At 42.3% G+C, this 22,708-nt stretch overlaps 2 protein-coding genes across 3 annotated transcripts in view; one reads left to right on the plus strand and one right to left on the minus strand.

Moving 5' to 3' along the window:
* The window catches only part of LOC101520270 (protein BEX1), a 184,774-nt gene that overhangs the window by 71,583 nt on the left and 90,483 nt on the right, over positions 1 to 22,708 (minus strand). The window lies entirely within an intron of this gene.
* BEX4 (brain expressed X-linked 4) lies at positions 4,989 to 6,694 on the plus strand. The gene is made up of 3 exons (XM_004590151.3): positions 4,989 to 5,121; positions 5,561 to 5,630; positions 6,111 to 6,694. Exon 3 carries the CDS (start codon positions 6,116 to 6,118, stop codon positions 6,473 to 6,475), a length of 360 nt encoding a protein of 119 aa, XP_004590208.1. The 5' UTR covers positions 4,989 to 5,121; positions 5,561 to 5,630; positions 6,111 to 6,115; the 3' UTR covers positions 6,476 to 6,694.

Consider the following 22,708-nt stretch of genomic DNA (forward strand, 5'->3'; position numbering starts at 1 on the left):
TTATTTCTGCACTGTAGGCATCATACTATTCAGCATATAGATTTTCCTTTTTAAAAATTTCTTGTATTATTGATGATGTTTACATAATTGATCAGGGTGGGAAGGATGCAGGTCTAGGGAAAAGTGGGTGAAATCATTATTTCCAAATTTGGTATTTCTTGTTGTTTCTCTGGTAAGGGGAGTGCTAAACGGGGAAGTCACACCGGGCTTTCCAAATGGCCCAGGGTTGGGGAACTCAATGTCAATCTGGGGTCCTGGTGTGTTCATGTTCCAAGCGTTCTGCCCAAGTTGTTTGGATTGTTCTGAAATTCTATCCATCTCACCAATCCAAGGGTGAGGAACACCTTCCAATGCCCACTGGCTGAAATAGTCGACCTTAGAGTTTTCAGTCACTCAAATACTTGATGTCATTGTCCGGCTAGGGTAGTTGTCCTCCTTCCTCTACTATAGATGCAGATGTCCTCTGCAGGCCCCACTGGGCTGCCATATCCTCCAAATGCATAGGGGCCAGCCATTCACTGCTACGTCTTTTCCACTGAGGAGGCCCAGCTAGGACACATGAACTCCACAATTCAGATCACTAATCTTGGACATGAGATCTCAGGCCCCCACATGCCCCCACCTGTGCCATCACCAAACCCCTGAAAGCCCATGCACCAAGTCCCCAATAAGCACACCCCTGGGTGGCCAGTGCGATAACCCAGTGCCATTGGCACACTGTAGCATCCAACAAGGGCCCTGTAGGGCACCCTGCACCTGAAGCTCACAGACCCAGCACCCACCATGCAGGTGGGTCCAGGGACCTGGGCCAGGTGAACCTGGCCCTGTTGAAACCTCAAGGCTCCCACTGTGCCAGCAGGCCCAGGGACCAGGCTAGGCAACCTGGGTCCCGTTGGACTCTGCCCCAAGGGCGTATGGACACAGCACCCACCATGTGCAGGTGTGCCCAAGGATGCATGCCAGGTGACCTGGGCTCCCCTGGAACTCCTGGCTCCAGGGCTCATGAACCTGACACCTACCTCACAGGCAGGCCCAGGAACCTGGACCAGGGGATCGAGCCCTGGCAGAACCCTCACTCCAGGGTTTCACGAATCTGGCACCCACCTTGCCATTAGACCCAAGGACAAGGGCCTCGTTGGATCCCTCACCCCTAGGGCTCACAGACCCAGCACACACTGCTTCCAGACTGGCATAGTTCACCTCACCTTGGCATCCACCAGTGACTGCTACCAGTTCTAGCTCCTGCTGATGGGTACTACAGCCTAGCGCTGCACAGCCAGTTCCCCTTCCACCCCCCTGCTGGTCGTGGCCCTAATGTGAACTTTATGGCCTGATCCAGCCTGTCCTGCACCCCATCCTCGTTCACACTTGTTTACCTTTGGTTGATATGGTAGATATCACTTCATATAAAATTATATGTAAGTGTATGTATACAAATATGTATATAAAATATGTGCATAGATATGTTCATACAATGTGCTTCCAGGCATTACGTGTCTAAGAATAAAATGGTTTAATCAACATATGAATTAAGTTAGGTTGAAATTGCAAAATTGTGCTTTCAAACAGGTGGTAACTAGCAGTTAGTGAAAATTCACATTTATACATCACACTCCTGATCAGAAAAAGAAAAAAAAAAACAGCGTATGATATTGTGGTATAGAATACAATGTGTGCATGCATGTGTACACACACACATATGAATGCAGAGAAAGAGAGAGACCTTCCAACTGCTGGCTCATTCTCCAAAAGGCTACAAAAGCTGGGTCTGGGCCAGGCTGATGCCAGGAGCCCAGAACTCTATCCGGTTTCCCATACTGATGGCAGCAACCAAGAACTGGATCTTCCACTACTTTCCCAAGCGCATTAGCAGGGAGCTGGAGCAGAAACAGAGAGGCCAGGTCTTGAACCCACACTCACATGGGATGCCTGCATCACAATCAGAATCTTAACCCATTGTGCCAAAACACCAAACCCAGTGTTTCTTTCTTTTTAAAGCGTGAATATTGGGCATGTAGTAGGGGATAGCAGTTCTCTTCCCATCTTGCTTTTATCTCTTATTTTTTAAAAAGGGGAAGATGAAGATAAAGATTATTTGTGCATTAGCTGAAAATGTTGCCTCCTAGGGGGAATACTTGAAAATATAATAACCTCAAAGTAGATACAAACTCATTACATATCCACATGAGTTTCTGTTGTAGTTTGCTGTGATAGAAGGATCCACCTTATGAAGTCCCAGAGAAAGTGTGTTGTCACATTGTTTTCATTTCATGGAATAATTCTCCAGTAGCATCTAGCAAAGAGGAAGAATATCTCCTTTTTTCTATTTGATAGAATTTTCTATTTTTTTAATTTCTAGGTTAACATTAGAGAAGTTTGTTAACTTCAAGCCTCAGGCTCATGTGCTGATAAGGAGATAAATGTGATTTTGAGTTGGCTGGATGAATAGTTGTGACACAGAAGTTCTCATCATGAAGTCACCTTGGGATATTACTTCCATTTCACCAGCCTTTTCTATTAAACAAGTTGGAAGTATTGAATCCTCCAAACAACTCAGGAATGCCAGAACATCAGGACAAAAGTTTTCATCATCATTTTACCTTTTGTGTACCAAATATTCATTTGATGCTTTGCTTATCAAGTGAATATATCAGTAATTAGATGAAGGACGACCAACTTAGAAAATTTAATAAGAATTTAAGCATGTTAAAGCCAAATTGTATTCCCTTTTTTCCTAACTCTGAAGGCATGTATACCTCAAATAGACATCTGTTGAATACATTGTATTCCTCATCATCTCTAATGCCTGAATCTGAAATATATCTATCTTGTAGATACTGATTTCTTACTTATTCTGCATTTGAATCAGAAATAAATTCCATATTAACATTACTTCTGATTATTCTCATATTTATAAGCTATCATTAAAATAGAATACTTTTCAAAAATCTTAGCAGCTTATTAATTTTGTTGGATGAAGGACAACCATATTTTTATGCCATAACTGCAAAGCCAATTACTACTGAGTAAAGAATGCCAACTATAAAGACCAGTCCAATGATTTTTTTTCATTTTGATTGACCTACTTCTGGTTGACTTATTTCATCACTTGTCCATTTAGAAACTTTGTAGATTAAATGTTAGGTATATATATTAAATATCCAATATCATAAAAGATGACAGAAAACTTCCCTGTGTTCCATAAACAAGATTTTCCTAGTTCTTGTAAAATATTGTATGTACTATATGGGTACAGCACTTATTGATTTAGTCCATACATTGTCCATCCAGGTGTGTGGGTTTTTTTTTTTTTTTGGTTTTTTGGTTTTAGTTTGAGAAAATTCATCTGGGCTGTCAATGAAGACTTATAGTTTGATGTATAATCAACAAGAGTCTACAGCACCACTGTCACTGTTTGTTTATCCTATCATTCAGCTAATAATTGTGTCTTCCTCTGTCTGATTTCTTCTCTTTGCGAGGATGGAAAGTAACTTAGAAAAATCTCCTGTGCTCAATAGAAGTTGCATTTAAAAATATAGATTATGTCCATGGTTGGATTGTACCTAGGCAAGTGTTATGCTGCTTGGAGAAGAACAGTTAATAGCTGGTGGGCATCCTAGGCCTGATTAATGCTAAATTCAAATTAATTATACCAGTGTGCCAGCAGAGTTGCTTATTCTAGCTTTTTAAAGATACATTTGGGGAAGACACCAGTAGGACAGCAGACAGGGTTTGGGGACCCACAGCTGAGCATGTGTAGGCCTCAGGCAGCAGACTAGGGCCTCAGGCCAGCACAACACACCCCCAGAGGACCATGTTTTTGGTTCTTCAGGTTCATGGGCATGGCGGAATGTGGATTGTTCAGGGAAGGGGGAATTGGGATCTATGGGAGGGAGCACAGCTGAGGTAGAATATGATAGATGAGTACCAACTTCTGGGGAACTTCCACCAACGAGGCTATTGCTCTTGCAGGTAAATCAGGGGGCTGTGACCAGGTGATTTGGAGAAGGGTAACCAAATGACCTTTCAGGGTTAAACCAATACACCCACCCACATGGGAGATCTAAGCTGGGTTTATTGATATTAACCACCATTTACCGGCACACACAAAGTCATGCCTGGGGGGCCTGCTTGGCAGGGCTTAACGACAGTATCCACCAGTGAGTATCAGGGCAAGGAGTGGCCCATGTCAGGTTGGGCCATGACACTAACCAGCATGCAAGTGAACCAGGTCTGGTAGCACATTCTATGAAGGATTTGTGAGCTCGCTCCTGTGGCAATACCATACCAGCTGGTTTGCTAGAGGGCTGGGGCCTAGGTATGATTATGGAACCCCCAATACTCATGGGTTGGGTACAGGCTGGGCTGGTACATGCATAGGCACAACCAAGAATTGATTGTGGGGGTGGGCTGGAGCTGCAATATCTACCAGTACATACAAAAGCCAAGACCAACGGGTGGAAGGCAAAAGGAGGGAAGGTTGGAGACTGTGCCAGGTAAGGGCCTAGCACCTGCTGGGATATATGAGATCTGTTTCTGGGAGTGAGTGTAATGAAGGAACTAGAGGAACTTCCCTGAAGGTCTGTTGCTCCCGCTGGCAAGCACAGTCAGGGATGAGTATTAGGCCAGGCACAAATGCTTTACTTGTCCGCAGGTGTGTGGAGTGGTTCTGGAGATGGGGGGTGGCAAACCTGGCAGAGATCTATAGTACCAGAGGACAGTAAGCTGGAGAAAGCATACCCTGGGAAGAGAGGCAAGACCTTCAGCAAGTGAAAACTGCCAACAGCCCCAGGGAAGATACTGCCCTTCCCAGAGAACGGCCCAGGAATAGCACACAAGAAAGGGAGAGTGACAGGGCCCAGGCTGATGACATCAAAGGGACTCAGAATGAGGCTCCCTGCGCGAGAGGCGGGCCCACAAGCCCCACCCAACTCCCCGGAGGCGGGAGGGGCGAGGCCGCTGGCGGTGACAGAGACCTGACGTCACTGCCACTCTCAGTCTCCTCTGTCTCGCGTCAGGAGCGGCAGTCCTCGGCCTGTTTCCAGGGACTACCTAGCCCCGTGGCGCCTAGGCTTGCGGGCCGGGATCCTCAGCGGAGAGGAGCAGGCGGGAGGCGAGGAGGTACGGGGCCCGAGCGGGATTCCCGGGACTGGCGTGGGAGAGCGACCCGGGGTGGGGGCCGTCTGCGCCCCCGGGGGGCGACTGCGGGGTGGGGGCCGTCTGCGCCACGGCCCCGCGGGTGGGCTCCGGCCGCGGGCGGCCTTGGATGGGCTGAAATGGGCCCCTCAGGAGAGGCGGTGCCGAGGCTGCTGTCCCCGGGGACACCTGCCATCGCCAGCTTTCCGACGCGCGCTGCGCGCCTCGCCGCCTCCAGGTGGTAGGCGATTGCGCGGCGGCTGAGGGACCGAGACATGGGGCCAAGGAGGCCGAGGGACCGAGGCGCGCGGCCCTGGTGGCCGAGGGACCGAGCGCGGGGCCAGGGAGGCGGGGAAGGGGGCGGCGGGGCGGTGTTGAGCGCTCGGTTGCAGCAGCCCCCTCTCCCACGTCTCGCCATCCGCAGGTCTGAGGAGCTGAGTGTTGCAGCGGCGGCGAGAATCAGGAGGAGGAGGAGACGACAAGGATAGGCCCAGGTCGGTGCGGCACACGGTTGGGGATGAGGAGCGTGCTGAAAGCCCGTCAGGACGCAGACCCCTCCACCGACCCGTGCCTCCCGATCCCGCCGCATTCCCCCCATTTTGCTCTTCCCGTAGTCCTCCATTTTTGTGCCTGCTCAAGCCTGGTCTGCAGGGAAAATGGTGGTCTTTAGGGAGGGAGGGGCTCCCACTGGGGGACTCCCTGAAGGACTCACCAGGCCTCTCAGGTGCCAAACCCGAGGGTTGCCAGGGGCCTTTGAAAGCCAGGCTTCTGAATCTGTGAAGGTGCATAGTAGGGCCCCTGTCCTCGGTGCTGATTCAATGCCTTCTCTGGTTTGCTTTTTTCTTTTCTTTTCTTTTCTTCTCTTTTCTTTTCTTTTCTTTTCTTTTCTTTTCTTTTCTTTTCTTTCCTTTCCTTTCCTTTCCTTTCCTTTTCTTTCTGTTTTGTTTTATTTTGGCCTTTTTTTTGTCTTCTAGGAGAAATGGAATCCAAAGCAGAGTACGCAGCAAAAAATCTCAACGTGGAAAATGCTGAGGAGGGAAACGAAGGAAGGGAGAATGCCCCTGTGCAGTATGTAGATGAGTCCCTTCATTTGGGAGGAAGTGAAGGCCAGAACTCGGGAGGAAGTGTCAGGTGGAGACGAGTTAGGCGTCTTGCCCCTATAATTCGATGGGCCATACCTAATCGGCATGTTGCTCACCATGAATTTGGAGATGATGTAGAGAGATTAGTAGAACAAATGATGGAGATCAAGAAAAAGTCTAGGCAACTGCAGGTAAATAATTTACGTTTCCAAACTCCTGAACCTGACAATCATTATGACTTTTGCCTTATACCTTGAACCCTTAAGATTTCCTTGAGTTGATAATGTGGCCACGGATTTACAAGCTTGTATTTTTCTGATTGATTTTTTTCCTTAATCATTACTGTGTTTTCACTAAAGTGTTTCTAGTTGAATATTGTTTTTGCTTCAGTCTGAATTTTTGTCAGCATAGCAATTGTATCTGTTTTGTGAAAAATACTCTTTCATTAGTTTGAACTGAATAAAATAGTTGAAAGAAAGAAAGAATTCTGTATTCTGTCATCTTACTCTTCTGCCCAGTTTTATTTTTTTTCTTAATTTACCAGTTTTCTCCCAGCTACCTGCACTCGAAACCTGAGTTACCTTTGACAAATTTTTTCTTGCCCCACGCCAATCATTAAGAAATGATCATAGCGATAGCTCAACATTTTGCATGATTTTCAGATTGTACACCCTATTTTTTTTTAAGAACATGAATTTATTTTTGTAAAACTCTTTGTGACAGGACAATTTGAGAATGTAAGATCTGTGGCATACATTCTCCACACCCACAACAGAATTTACAATTGTATTTTTAATTTACATTTAAGCAAGCTCTCAAGTATGACATACACCAAAGTCTGAGTGCCACTAATAGAGCTTTCTATATACATATCTGAATATACCATGTGTCATACTTCGTATAAACAGTAACAGAAGGATGATTTGCTTGCATTTGTTATGTGCATCATAAAAAAGGAAAAGTGTAAGACCTTAAAATATACTGCTCATAAGAATAGTAGGGATAGTGGCAAACTGCTGGAGAGCATGTGCTATGCAGGGGCACCCATGCCTGAAAATGACATTCAACCTAAGGGACTTATAATTCATTGCCCATGTCAACACTTTCACATCAGAATCTCATTTTATCTTCACCATGACATAAGATCCACATTGCTATCCACCTCCAGCTTGCACCTTTACAAATAAGTACACTGGGAATTATGATAGACAGGCCCAGGTGCCCCAAGGCAGCTGTGCACACCTTTGGGTAAGAGCCCTGTGAGTTCAGTGCCCCATAGCTGCAGCACAGCAAACTAAGGAGAGGCAGAAGAGTATGTGGATGGGAATTACTGAGGGATATTTGAAGTCTATAAAAGTAACTAAGGTCTTCCACCAAAAAAACCATTGTACCTGCAGCTGAGTGAGAGTGCCAGGATAGGTGATGGATCAGATAAGGGGGTCCCCTAGGGTTTCCCAAATCTAAGATACTACACACACTGACACATAAGAAAGCTACACCTGGGGGCAAGCCAGATGAGAATACTTGGAGTATCTCCTGGAGGCACATGAGGACAGGAATATGAGTGGGCTGGGCCAGACAACAGCACTGATCGGCACATGAAATCCAGGGCTAGGGAAGGACTCAACCAGGCCACAGCAGCTGTAAACACTTGCAGTTATTATATTAGGGGGTCAGACTGGTAGGAGTTATGGAGAGTCAACCTGATCAGGCCAAGGCATATGCCAAGGAGTGTGGGAGTCAGGTTATGGGGCAAATCAAGACAAGCCACTACACCCATTGGTTTTTGCGAGGAATGGGGCAGAGGTGAGCCTGATCTAGCCAGGTCTGAGGCAGGGGTCTATAGGGGTCACCCCCATTTAGGCAGCTGCACCTGCTGATACATGAAAGAGCCTGGCTGGCAGCTGACCAGATCATACTACAGCATCTGCCACATACTTGAGAGCCAGGATTGGAGGCTGGCGGAGCCAGGTGCAAGACCTTCCGTGGAAGATCTGTGTCTGAGGACCAGCCTGGTAGGGTGCTAGGTTGTCTTGACCAGCCCAAGGCACCCACCAGAAAGTTAGGTCTGGGTACAGCCTGGGTTGGGCCACTGCTCCCACTGGTACATTCAAGGGCCAAGGGTGATGGTGGCACTGGTCAATCTATAGCATTCACAGGTGTACACAGGACCAATCTTTAGGGAATGGCCCGGCAAGGGCTCAAGAGGGTTCCCTGAATTGGCCACTGCATCAGCTGCTGTGTGTGAGTGACAGAGCTGGGGGAAACTGGGTTAGACCACTGCTCATAGGCAGTTGAAATAACTAGGGCTGGAGACAAGCCTAGTAGGATTTCTGGAGGAGACTTCCAACCAGGCCACTACATATACAGATATGTAAGGGAGATAGGGCTGGTAATGGTCCAAACTAAGCTGCAGTACCCACCTGAACATGAAAGAACCGGGGCTGAGGGCAGGCCTGTAGGATGTTCTCCTTGGGAATGAGCTCCCTAACTAAAATGAGTGCCTTAGCCAGACAGGTTCCCAAATCTCAGGGAACATTCCATAGACGTGATTAGGCCACAGAACGCATGTTGCGAGACTATGCCACCATTGTTGCTGACTCCCATGAAAGGATGAAGAAGATACCCAATTGAGCATGAAAGACAAGACAACTGGCTCCTCTAATCCAACAGAAGACCTCAATTACCTCTTTAAAGGGTGGAAAGAAAAGTAAGAAGCACAAAATTTCAGGCTAAGTTCTATAGAAAGCACCCAGACCTGTGGACATTCTAAAGCTCACATGGACAACTAACAGTCCTTAGAATTTATACAGAGAGAACAATAAAGAGCCCCAATAAGAACAAATAAAATATGCCATATATTATATAACGAGGGCAACAACATCTTAGAGCAATTAAGATGATGCAGGACACAGTCATAGCCACTGAAGGGAAAGGACTCCAGCCAGCAATAAGGATCCACTAGATGAGAGTCACACTCAGGATAACTACAAAGCAGGCTTAGGGCCACAGGTGGGAGAGTGTACCTCTTATTCCTCCCCTGCTCTATGTCAGTCTTACTCATCTATCTAGCTACTCAAGTTATATCCCCAAGCACATTCCCCACCCCCTACCTGCCCCACCAAGGGCCCTGAGGCAGCACCAAGAGACCATCTTCGCCCTCTGGCACTAATGTAGTCTGACAATAAATGTGCACCCTCTTCTTCCACCCCCACAGTCACATGAGGAAAGGCAGAAACATTACTCTCAACAACCCTCCACTCTCCCCCATCCCTCTCCATCCCAAGCAGTGGCCCACAGGAGTCAACAATCCCTTCACCTTTGAATATTTTAAAAATAAAATAAAATTAAAAAAAAACAAACAGCAACAACAACAAAAAAATGAAGACACTGGAATTCAGGAATGCTACGTACCCAATACACTCCCTGCTGGATATCCTGTAGGAATGGAGGAATCTGGCCTAAACTATTTCCTGTTAGGTCTTGTCATCCTAGAAAACAATATTGGACAATTGTAATGCATGACAAGCTGAGGAATGTCAAAAATCCAGAAAGTATGAAGCACTGGACTCAGAACTCCAACCACATGAAAATGACAGGATCACGGAGTGCATGTGTCAGAACTGGGTCTCCACAGTTGCTGAGGCCTGTGTTTTGGCTGGCATGCCCAGATGCTTAGGGAGAATATGACAACCAGTTCATTGAGGGCTGCAGAGGACGTCTAGTACCATGGAGAGCAGAACAAATTAGACAGCTCTCCCAGTCAAGATTTGACAATGAATATCTGGTTGAATCGAGACTCTAAGGTTGGTTGTGTCAGCCAATGAACCTTGGAATGATTTCCTAAACCTTGGAGCAATGAAATCAACAACATCACAAAACTATCAAAACCGTTTTAAGCAGTATCCTCAGAACATGTTCCACATTGGCTACCCTAGGATGACATTAGGTGACTGTCTCCTATTCCCGGGTATTGCTGCAGTTGGGCTGCTGGGTGTGTCCTTCTGCCCTTCTCTCCCCACTTTCTCCAGATACAGGAAGAGAAAAGGAGATTGGAGGGAGTTGTCTCACCCCCTTTCCCCCATTCCCCCTTCCCCACATAATTGGTAGTCCATATTCCACATGGACATGCATCCCTCTCAATTATGTAAACATCATCAAGAATAAATTGAATTATAATTTTAAAAAGCAACATTTTAAAAAAAAATAAATAAAGTAAATGTGTTAGGAAAAAGAATGAACTACTATGTAGTCTAGCAATCCCATTCATGGCAATATACATAAGAGTATAAACATATATTCCTGCAAATTGTGCATAAAGATTCATAATTGCACTATTCATTTATGTTCAAAAAATAGCAATAGCCCAAATGTCAATCAGCTTATGAACCAGTAAACAAAATGTAGGGTTTCCATACAATGAATTCTATAGTAATGAAAAGAATTGGGCTTCTGACACATATTACAACACAAATGGAAATGTTGAAAATATGTTAAATAGTCTAAGCCAGACACAAAATGCTATGTATTATTTATGTATATGGAATATCCAGTATAGACAAATCTGTTAAGACAGAGGATAGATCAGTAGTAGCTAGTGGCTGAGGGTTTTAGAAATGAGAGGTTTCTGGAATAATAAAAATATTTTGGAGTTGGGAACTGATATTGGTTGTACAGTCTTGTAAGTTTACTCAAAAGCATTCTACTACAAACTTTTAGAAGAGTGAGCTTTATTTATGAGTTGTATCTTCATTCCTTTTGTTTTTAAAATGATTTAATTATTTGAAAGTCAGAACTACAGAAAGAAGCTGAGGTATCTTCCATCAACTGATTAATTCCCCAAGTGATTGCAATGGCCAGAGCTTGGCAGGTCCAAAGCCAGGAGCCAGAAGCTTCTTCCATGTCTTCCATGTGGGTTCAGGGGCCCAAGCACTTAGGCCATCCTTTGCTGCTTTTCTAGGCCATTAGCAGAGAGCTGGACGAGAAGTGGGATAGGTAGGACTCAAAATGCCACCCATATGGGATGTTGGGGCTGCAGATGAAGGCTTAACCTGTTATGCCATGGCGTAGGCCCCAAATTATATCATCTTGAAACTGTTATTAAAAACAACTTGTAGGACCTGGCATGGTAGCCTGGTGACTGAAGTCCTTGCCTTGCAAGTGCCAGGATCCCGTATGGGCAATGGTTCTAATCCTGGCAGACTCCGCTTCCCATCCAATTCCCTGCTTGTGGCCTGGGAAAGCAGTATAGGACGGTCCAAAGCCTTGGGACCCTGAATCCACGTGGGAGACCAGGAGAAAGCTCCTGGCTCCTGGCTTCAGATTGGCTCAGTTCCGGTTGTTGCGGCCACTTTGGCAGTGAATCATTGTATGGAAGATCTTCCTCTCTGTCTCTTCTCCTCTCTATATATCTGACTTTCCAATAAAAATTAAAAAAAATAAATGTAAAACAAAACAAAAAAAACTTGTGAAGCCAGGATCATGGTGTATCAGGTAACGTGCCACCAGCAATGCTACCAGCCCACATGAGCACCGGTTTGAGTCTGTGTTGCTTCTCTTCAGATCCGGCTCCCTCTTAATGTGTCTCGGAAAGCAGCAGAGAATGTCCCAAATACTTGGGTTACTGTCACCCGCGTGGCTGATCAAATGGAGTTCTGGGATCCTGGCTTCAGCCTGACTCAATCCTGACTGTTCTGGCTATTTGGCAAATGAACCAGCAGATGGAAGATTCTCGCTCTGTCTCTAGATAAAATCAAAGAAAGAAAGAAAGAAAGAAAGAGAAAGAAAGAAAGAAAGAAAGAAAGAAAGAAAGAAAGAAAGAAAGAAAGAAAGAAAGACCTTGCTATTACAAAAGCGAATATCAATATGTCAGACCATGTAGTATTTTTTTAAATAAAAAATGGTTTAATTATCCTGCAATCATACAAAAATATAGAATAAGTAGCATGGAAAGCATAGACACATGCACATGCAGGCTTAAGAAGTCTTTTAGGACCTTGAAGCCTTTTGACCAGCACAGTAGAAAAGATGGAGTAGTGAATGACTTGCCCAGATCAATGTGGAGGACATTGCAGCCCAGGGGGCCCTGCAGAAGACATCTGCTACCATAACAGTGGAAGGAGAACAGAACAAATTGGACATCCACCCCAGCCCAATGATGACAGCAAATATCTGTGCAAATGGAGACTCTAAGGTGGACTATTTCAGCTAATGGACATTGAAAATGTTGGATATAGCTTGACAATTGGATGTTAGACTGTACCAGCAATGTCAGGACACACTTAAATAACAGACTGATGGACTTGTGACTGCTTATGAATGACTACACTATTATAATAACATGGGGAAAATCAGTTGGGGAGTGGGAACTTGGGGAGAGGGTAGGGAAATCCCAGATCCTATGAAATTGTACAATAAAATTAAAAATATTTTTTTTTTTAAAAAAAGAAAGGGTTCTCTCATCCTTGGATTGGCAAAACTGACAACATTTCAGAACTATCGGAACCACTATCTGGGCAGAACCCTTGGAGCGTAGGCCACATCAGGACCCTGGGTCAATATTGGGTGGCTGTTCCCTACCCCCGGGTATAGGGTCAGGTGGGAAGCTGGGTGTGGCTTCTCCCCTTGTCTTTCCTCCCCCTCCCCCCCGCCACCCTGCCTAGACACAGGAAAAACAAATAGAAAACCTGGACACAATGATCACTCCCATTTTTCCCTAACCTCAATCCTTCCCACCATGATCAATTGTGTAAAATGATGAAAGTATTCCATCAAATAAAAAAGAAAAACCATGTCAATAAACAAAGTGTCTTGTTTTACATCTTACTGACCTGGGAACTGAGCAATTAGTGTGGTTCCGATAATAATATTTCTCAATCCAAAGTGGAAGCATTTCACTCCCAACAACCCTTACTATTAAGAGGCATTGTTGAATAGTTTCCCACTTCTGTGTGACAAAGCAAATATAGATTTATAGGTACCATACAACAAAAGTTTGTGATAACATATTTTATCATCTGAAAATTAGAAATATTAGCTAGAATCCCAGAGCTCTTATCTACTAAGTGTTATCCTAAAAAGCTTCTATCTCAGTTGATAGTCCTATCTATAGAGACCAATGATATGTTAATTTGTCTATGGAGTTTTGGAAAACACTAGCACTGTACTTACTTCCTCACAGGGTATTTGAACTGACTTATAGTTTCAATAATTTTTTATCCCCTCAAATGTCTTTTGTGGTATGGAAGCTACGTAAAGACAACACAAATCATTATTTAAGTCATCTGTAAGGCTCGCCAGCATCATCTGCTATCCCCTTTGGAATTTTACAATAGTTGACATTAATTGTCTTGGGATATTAAGTAAAAATGAGACTGCACTAAGGCTGTATTTCAATTATAAAAATATAAATATTTTAGAAGCTTATAATTGATTTGGCATGTGAACTATCTGCTTTTTAAATTTCAGTATCTCCTCTACCTACCTACTAACATGATGGGGTTTTATTTTAGTTATGGATTTGGAGAATATGAATGTTTCTGTCAGCATTGCAGGAGGAATTGAGAACAATTGGTTCCTCTTCAGCCAAATTGCTAGACATCTTCAAAAAATCATTCTTATCCATATATAGAAGAGACTCAACTGATAAAACCAGTTTCTATAGAGAGAATTGATATGTGATAGATGGATAGGTACATACATCCATACATATAGAGAAATTTACTGGAGAATTGGTCCACATGACTTTGGCAGCTGAAAATCCCATGGCACATTGTCTGCACGATGGAGACTCTGGGATGCTAGTTGTGCAGCTCAGTTAGAGTCCAAATTTCTTAGAACCAAACAATCTGTGGGTATAACTCAGAGTCTGAGTATCAGTAAGTATGGCCACTGGTTTAAGTCCATGAATCCAAAGACTAGCAAGCCTAAAGGTGTGATATCCAAGGCAGGAGTTAAGTGTATCCCAAATTTCAGAATGAGACATCAACTGGCCTTCTTAGTTTCTTCTTTTCAGTTCCCCCAGCTAGTTGAATGTGCCTGTCCAGACTGAGACTGGGTCTTCCCACCTAGTCCATTCAGACTTACATGCTAATATCATTTATATTTACCCTTTCAGATGCACCAAAAATAATGTTTTTTCAGGTTTCTAAGTATTTCTTATCTTGTAATCCAGTAATATTTCAAAATCAGGATATTCTGAGTCCATCCATTGCTCCCTTCCTTATCTTGATTTTGCCTTTCTCTTATATCCTCTTATATCATTTATATTATATCATATTATATTATAATATAATATATTAGATAGTCCCATTTACATACACCAATGATATGTAAATTTGTCTATGGATTTTTGGGAAAGACTACCAGTATACTTCTTTACATGGCATTTGAACTGACTTACGGTTTCAACAAGAACATTGTTCTGGTTATCTTCTGCTTTAAGGCAGAATGTGATCATACAGCGTCTTAACAACAATCTTTTACCATTCCTGTCACTGATGTACAGCGTGTGGGGTTTAACATCTCCTCAGAAAGTTAGGTGTTAGGAACAAAACTGATGTCTAGTCTCATTCTGCTTTATTGGCTTCTGTAATATTTATTTTTGTGTTTTGAAAATATCAGAATGTTGAAACTTACTAGCTGCTGACTAGTCCAAAAATATACCTTCTTTCTTATCACATGATGTTACAAACATGGACTTTACAGACGCTTCAGTTTTTTTCTCAGCTTAAATGGGCAGTTAGAGGCAATCTTACAGAGCATATCCTCAGTTGAACATGATAATGATATTATATATTTATTCTGAACAGTTTCACAACATATAGCTATATTAACCTTTGAAATTAAACCAAATATAATTTATATTTTAGTTTAGTAATATGTTCACACAGTTCAGTCATAAAGCAAAATAATGGCTGTAATCTGCAGTTGGGATAATAGTAAGTGGCACTTCCACAACAGGAAAAGGGAGGAACAATAAATCAGAGATTGTGTATATTTAATGAGATAGGTCCAGTAAGAAACACTATTAAGGATAACAGGATATAAGCACTAAAGAAGTTACGAATAACAAAGAGGAAAAAACTAGAATGAATTCTGTGGGTATTGTATTGGAGATAGGTACCAGAGTGCACTCACAGTTTTTTAACATGCATAGATATAAAAATATGAATGTAAATGTGTGAATGTGTATATGTTTGACTATCTGTATCTTTGTATGTAACATACACAAAAATATTGCCTAATTACTTCTAAGAAGAACATCAGCATACTTAGTGTCCATAGCCTGCTTTCTGATGGCACTTACACAATAAAAGGAAAAAGAGTCCTCAGAGAAATAGATGGGATAGGAAGAAAATACATTTCATTGGAATGTAATGTGAAAAACATCCATTGCTGTGAAAAAGTAATGTGTTAGAGAAATGATGGGGCAAGCAGAAGGACAAGGAAAGATCAACAAGGCTGCTACAAGCCAAATAAGGAACAATATGAGCATTAAAATAAGCAAAAATAGAATATAATACAAACAATTAAATCAATAAAGGCAAAATAGGAATCTGAATTTTAAACAATACATAAATACAAAATAGACATTTGCATATTCTCAAAATATTGCTTCATAACGCACTTATTAATTACCTAGGAAAAATCAGTACCGAAATGTCCTGGAAGTTATATAAGTCATCACATAAATTGATACTATGCTTGATGGAATAGAAAATGAATACTACAGCACCATTTTTATGACATTTCTGCTGAAGATGCATAATCTGAATGAGTATGAAAACAAAAATAAGAAAAATTAAGAGATATTGTAGAAAATAACTAGGCTATGGACCAGGTGGGATTCATCCCTGGCATGCAGGATTTGTTCAACTTTCACAAATCAATAAATGTGTTACATCACATCAATCAAATAAAAATAAAAACCATGGTCATCTCAATAGATGCAGAGAAGGCATTTGATAAAATCAACACCACTTAATGCTGAAAACCCTAAGCAAGATTGACATAGAAGGAACACTCTACAACACAATCAAAGCAATTTACAAAAAAAAAAAAATATGCCAGCATCATACTAAATGGGGAAAGATTGGAAGGCTTTCCTATTAAAATCTGGAACTAGACCGGGATGTCCACTATCACCACTACCCTTCAATATAGTATTAGAAGTCCTTGCCAGAACTACTAGGCAAGAAAAAGAAATTAAAGGAATACAAATTGGAAATGAGGAACTGAAATTATCTCTGTTTACAGATCACATGATTCTCTACATAGGAGAACAAATGACTCAATCAAGAGACTAGTGGAATTCATAAGAGACTTTGGCAGGGTAGCAGGATACAAAATTAAAGGACACAAATCAATGGCACTAGTGTACACAAATAATTCATTGGCTGAGAAATTGTAAGTACAGTCCCCTTTAAAATAGAGGAGAGGAATCTAAATACATAGTAATTAAGCTAACTAAATGTGTGGAAGACCTCTATGACGAAACTACAAAACTTTAAAAAAGGAAATAGAATATATTGGAAAAAATGGAGAACTTACCTTGTATTTTGATACTTGTAGTTGATTATGCAGTAAAATCACTGAACTTTCAGAAATATATAGTAAGGATGCTCGAAGTTGCATTTGTTTTCAACTGTTGTGTAACTTATTAACACAAATTCAGCAGCTTAAAACAATGCTCACTGATTACTTCATAGTTCTACATAAGTTATTCATCACCACAAAAAAAAAGCTTAAGAAATTATAGTGCAATTCTGATTCCAAATAGCAATGGAATGAATATACCCCAACATTTTCTAGCACTGACACAGGCCTGAAAAGTAGATACAGTGTGTGGAGCACTATTTGAGGTGTGTAAAAAAGTATTAGATGGCAAGGAAGAAGATTTAAACTTGAAACATCATCAAACATGTAGATTTACACAACACATTTTCATAACATAATATTAAAATGTTTGATATACAACCCAGAATTATTCAACATATAACAAAACACAAAAATCCCTAAAAGCAGGGCTAGCATTTGGTGTAGTGGTTAAGGCGCCACATGGGATGTCCATATCCCTTATCCTGGTTTTAGTTTTCACTGCTTCTGATGTCAGCTTCCTGGTAATGTATACCCCAGAAGGCAGCAGTTGATGGCTTAAGGACTTAGGCCACCACTGCTCATGTGGAAAATGTATCCTATGTTCCAAGCTCCTAAATTGGCATATGAGGATGGAGTTTTTGGTTTCTTGGCTGCAGCTTGACTCACCTTGACTGTTGTATTTGAGAAATAAACTCATGGGTAAAAGATCTTAATTCGACTCTGTTTCTCTGCCTTTCAAAAAATAATAATTAGAGAAATAAAAATTCAAATCTCAAAAGGTACAGTAAAAGGAAATCAATAGACACTAGTGATAAGATGATACTGAATCCCTGATTGGAGTTTCCAAAGGGCAGCGACATCCAGCTGAGTTGTCAGGGATATTTGTAATTTGATGGCTGTGCATTGCTTGCACCTGCTAGCCTCACACTAGGCTCTTGTCAGTTGGTTCTTATTTCTCTCATTAGACCCCATCTCCATGTACCTGTTTAAGCACAACCCTAACTTTCTTATGGAGCATGAGCTCTTTGTTAAGCCCTGCCAATTGGTTGCTGTTTCAAAAGGGATAAGATCTACACAGAGGGACTTAACCATATCTTGGCTCCTGGCCACATGGGGGCCTCACTGTATTGACTAACAGAATCCTTATCCTCTACCTTGCAGACAGCATAATTGGATGCAATCTCCATCCTTGATCCACTCACCACTGACATTTGACTTCGGAGACCAAGCTCCGAATACATGGGACTTTTTGAGGCACACAATATATGATACAACCATAACAGACCCATGTTGCCCCCAGAGTATCTCTCTTTCTCCCTCCCACACACACAGACACACACACACCCCAATACAGATAAATGTATTCTTAATTAGTAATTTAGTTTTTGCCCTCAAGCCTTCAATGAGAAGTAAAAGTATAACCTCTTTCCCAATCTATCATAAAAGATCATGGCCTATAACCCTGTAACAAAAGACAGGTTTACAAGAGAAAAAATAGGGGGTTGGCATTGCGACCCCAGCAGGTTAAGCTGCCACTTATTGTCCCGACCTGCAGGACACGACGCTCAAACCCTGAGGGTGGACTGGGAATGCCGGGCTGCTGGCCCAAGAAACACACGGACACTCGTACTTGGTGGAAAAGAGTGCCTCTCTCTTTATTTTTACTCCTCATATATATACCTTCTTCTCTAGGGGAGGGGGAAAAGGGAGGGGCTTCCTGGGAGTAATTATCTTCACTGAAGCAGGGAAGGAACTAATCAGCTATATTGAAACAGGGGAGGAACTAATTATCTGAACAGGAACAAGGGTGGAGGTTGTATTCTGCTTGCTCTACAGAGGATGTTTTGGCCTAATATCCTGCTTGCTGTAGCCCTGCCTGCAGGCTTTTGCAATGCAACAGGCTGTCAGGTAGGCCAAGTCTAAGGCCCATAAGTCTTTGGCTCCTAACAACTTATGACACGAGCATTGCCTGATCCACGACCAGGAGACCAGGATGGAGTTAGAGGCTCCTGGATTCAGCTTGGTAGAGGCCTGGCTATTGCAGCCATTTTGGGGGAATTAACCTGTGAATGGGAGATCCCCCGATCCCCATCACTGTCAAATGCTACTGACTGTCAAATGAACAAATACAGAGATTTTTGAAGAAAAAAAGAAACACATAAAAGGAGACCCCAAAATGCAGTATGAAATATTTATTTTCATGTATATATTCAACAAAGCATGAACAGGTATGTGGAAATATGATTGGATAGGGCCCGGCATGGTAGCCTAGTGACTAATGTCCTCGTCTTTCATGCACCAGAATCCCATGAGGGTACCGGTTCTAATCCTGGCTGGCCTCGCTTTCCATCTAGCTCCCTGCTTGTGGCCTGGGAAAGCAGTCGAGGACAGCCCAGAACCTTGGGATCCTGCACCCGTGTGGGAGACCTGGAGGAGGCTCCAGTCTCCTGGCTTTGGATCAGTGCAGATCCAGTCATTGCAGCTACATGGGGAGTAAATCAAGTCGGAAGATCTTACTTTCTGTCTCTCTTCCTCTCTGTATATCTGACTTTCCCATAAAAATAAAATGAGTCTTCAAAAAAAAGAAATATGCTTAGACAAAAATGCTAAGAACCAATGCAAATTGCTGAATGGGGAAATCCCAGAAGGTTTGTCTATTCCTATACTTATCTGTGTAGAATTATTTCCATCCAATACAGGACAAAATCCTTTATGGAATGAAGATCTTTTGAGCTATTTTCAGGCAAATAATTTCTTTATAGCCACTTCTAATTCAAAAATGCTATGGAATATTATGGTAGCACTTCAAGGGTTTATGACTTGGTCTGTGGGAAAAGAGGGTCTTGTTTCTATAGCCTGACTTGGGAAAGGGGCAATCTAGTTTCTGTTGCTTACTTTGGGGAAAAAGTGGAACTTGAGACAGAAGGAAACTTCACTTCAGAGGACTTTACTTTGGGTATTATTTTCTAAGTCCTAAAACCTTCATATAATTTCTACATTGATGAAGTTAGCTGGACAATTCAGTACAACTCCTATAAAAGAACAGTATTAAATGTTGGTTCATCTTTACATTTTAAATATTTATTAATTATACAAAAATCATACCTGTGAATTGCCAGAGTCCAGCTCCAGCTGAGTTTGGAGCTCAAGAAGGGTGCATGAAATAGGCGTAGAAAGAAGGAGAGACAGACCACTACAATTCCAAGATCATTGTGGACCATGCGAAAAAGCTGTCCGCTTTATTTATACAGAAACAGTCACAAGCTCTGGCACAGACCTTTTACGTCATGGTGTTGCATCCATGTGGCCCTAAGCAGTACAATTACAAAGTTTCCTTTAGGGGCAGTTTGACATAGCTTCGGGGGGGAGGGCACAATTTACAACTTCTTGAGAGATGAATGAGGAAGGATTACACATTCCTTATTTATCTCGGCTTGCCAGTCCCCACCTGCTCTCCTCAAGTCTGGGCTCTAACCTTGGTGCTGCCTGTGACAACCAGACCCCTACCTTGAATTATGTATGGGTTAAAAGGTCTGGGGCCTTGGTTTATGGGGACTGGGGTCATTGACATTAGTTGGCCATTAGGCCTGCAAGGTCACTCTTTCGGGTCCCAGTAACAGGATAGCCTTTTGGGTCCCAGTAGCTATATTTTCTGTCATGGCAGTTTCAGCCCATACTCTCACTTTCATTAATTTGTAAAATTCTTATCAAGCCATTTCCCAGAAAGCATGCTAAATGTCTGAGCCAGATTTCATGGCAATGGGTAGGCACACAATAAGGTGTCTAGAAACAGCATGGGCTTAATTGTACTCCTGTGCACAGTTAAAGGCCCAGTCACCAAGACATTATCAATAACATTAACTCTCAAGCTCACGTTGGTTGCAAAAGCCATCTCACAGGGGCAAATAATGCCTCAATAGATTACAAAATTCTTAGTGGGGTGGTTGAGTGTCCATGTGAAAAGGGCTGAACCTGTGTCAAGGTGGTCAGAGAGAGATCTGCCAGGCCCTGCCAAACAGCTGGAAGCTCCCCAGGCCCTGCCAAGCAGGGAGCTGTTCTCTTCACACCTTAGTGTTATTCACACCTACTGCATGGACCCCAGCAGTAAATCATACTAAGACACATAGATATCCAAAAGTACCATTTATGAAGTACTCGTTATGTTCTAGGTGCATTAACTGAATATAAGCTTTTAACTCACTAAAGCCCCTTAATTCCCCAAATTCCTTTGAGGTTCATGGTATTACTGTCCCAGTTTCACAGATACATAAAACTGTAGTCTAAATAATTTGCTAAATCCACCTAGCTAGTAAGTGTAGAGCTGAATTTGAATGCAGATATGTTTGACACTACCAATTTGGTCACAGCCAGTGAGCTACGTTGTTACCACTCACAAGTATCAGCATCTTTCAGAATTCTTTCACAGATTTTTTTTCTGTCTTGAAATGTTTGTATTGTGTTCTGTTGCTGCTGTAACAAATGATCACAAATAGTGGCTTAAAAGAACAGGAATTGCAATTTATTATTTTTAGCTCTGGGGGTCAGAACTCTCAAACGAATCTTGAAAAACTAAACTCAGGAAGTTGACTAGACTGGTTCCTTTTGAAAGCTTCAATAGAGATTCTGTTCTTTTCTTCTTTCAACTTTTGGTATGCGTTTTCTTGTGGTTCCATCACTATAATTTCTTCTTCCCTTACCATAAAGCTTTTTATTTATTCTTATTTGCCCAAAAGGCACTCTCACTCACATAGCATTTGAGAGAGAGAGAGAGAGAGCTCATGTATAGTTTACTTTCTAAATTCCCACAACAGTTAAAGCTAGGCAGGGCTAAAGGCAGGAACCAAGATCTCCATCCATGTCTTCCAATATGGGTTATAGGAAACCAAGCACTTGGGCCATCATCTACTGCCATTTGATTCATTAACAAGTTTGATCAGAAGTGGAATAGTCAGGACTCAAAGCAGGCACTTAGGCATGGGATAGAGCATTGACTTCCATTCTTCCTATATTTTCAAGCAAACTGATACTCTCTCTAATTTGCATATTTATGACCTGTGCCTTTCCCTAAGGGCCAGGGCAATTAACGGGAACTCAGTGCTGGGTAACTGAAGAAGGAGGCGGAGGGGAGGGAGATGGGGAGTAGGAAGGGGAGGGGAGGGACAGGAACTGAAGGAACAGGAAGTCATCAGCAGAAATAGTCTACATCAGTTGTTGTCAAATAAATCATGTGTATTTTAGTCTTAACCCATTTAAACTTGATATTGTCTTTGCATTTCCTGGGTTACTAAAAAATCACATTGGTCATTTATAAGACTCTGAAATGAGAAAATGGCTATGTCAATAGATTTCTGACTAAAACCTGTTTCTCCTTGTTTTTCTTTTTTTTTTCATATTGCCCCCACTTTACATTGTGAAACTCTAAGATTAAGGCCTATATTAGCTAAAAGTGACAGTTATGTGTCTATGCAGGGTCATGTCCTTATGATTTGATAATGTCTACCTTGATCCAAATGATCACTTCCAGCAAGCAGTTGAACATACAGTGTCAGCAGAAAAGTCAGGAATGGATAAATGTATTTTGACTAGAACAATTTGAAACATATAGCTTTTGTAAACATTTGTCAAATGAGTAAATATATTTAAAAATGTGAACCTTTTTGTAAAGATTCATTTATTCTTAATGGAAAGGCAAATCTATGGGAAAAGATGCAGAGAGAAAGATCTTCCATCCACTGGTTCACTCCCCAATCGGCCCAAACGGCTGGAGCTAAACTGATCCAAGGCCAAGAGCAAGAAGCCTCCTCTGGGTCTCTTACTTGGGTACAGGGTCCCGAGACTTTGTACCATCCTCTACTGCTTTCTCAGGCCACAAGCAGGGACCTGGAATGGAA

The sequence above is a fragment of the Ochotona princeps genome, chromosome X (genome assembly GCF_030435755.1).
Source record: "Ochotona princeps isolate mOchPri1 chromosome X, mOchPri1.hap1, whole genome shotgun sequence".
Lineage (NCBI taxonomy): Eukaryota > Metazoa > Chordata > Mammalia > Lagomorpha > Ochotonidae > Ochotona > Ochotona princeps.

What these genes read in the sequence shown, in the direction of transcription:
- BEX4 (XM_004590151.3), top strand. Translation starts at nt 6,116, where the DNA reads ATGGAATCCAAAGCAGAGTACGCAGCAAAAAATCTCAACGTGGAAAAT.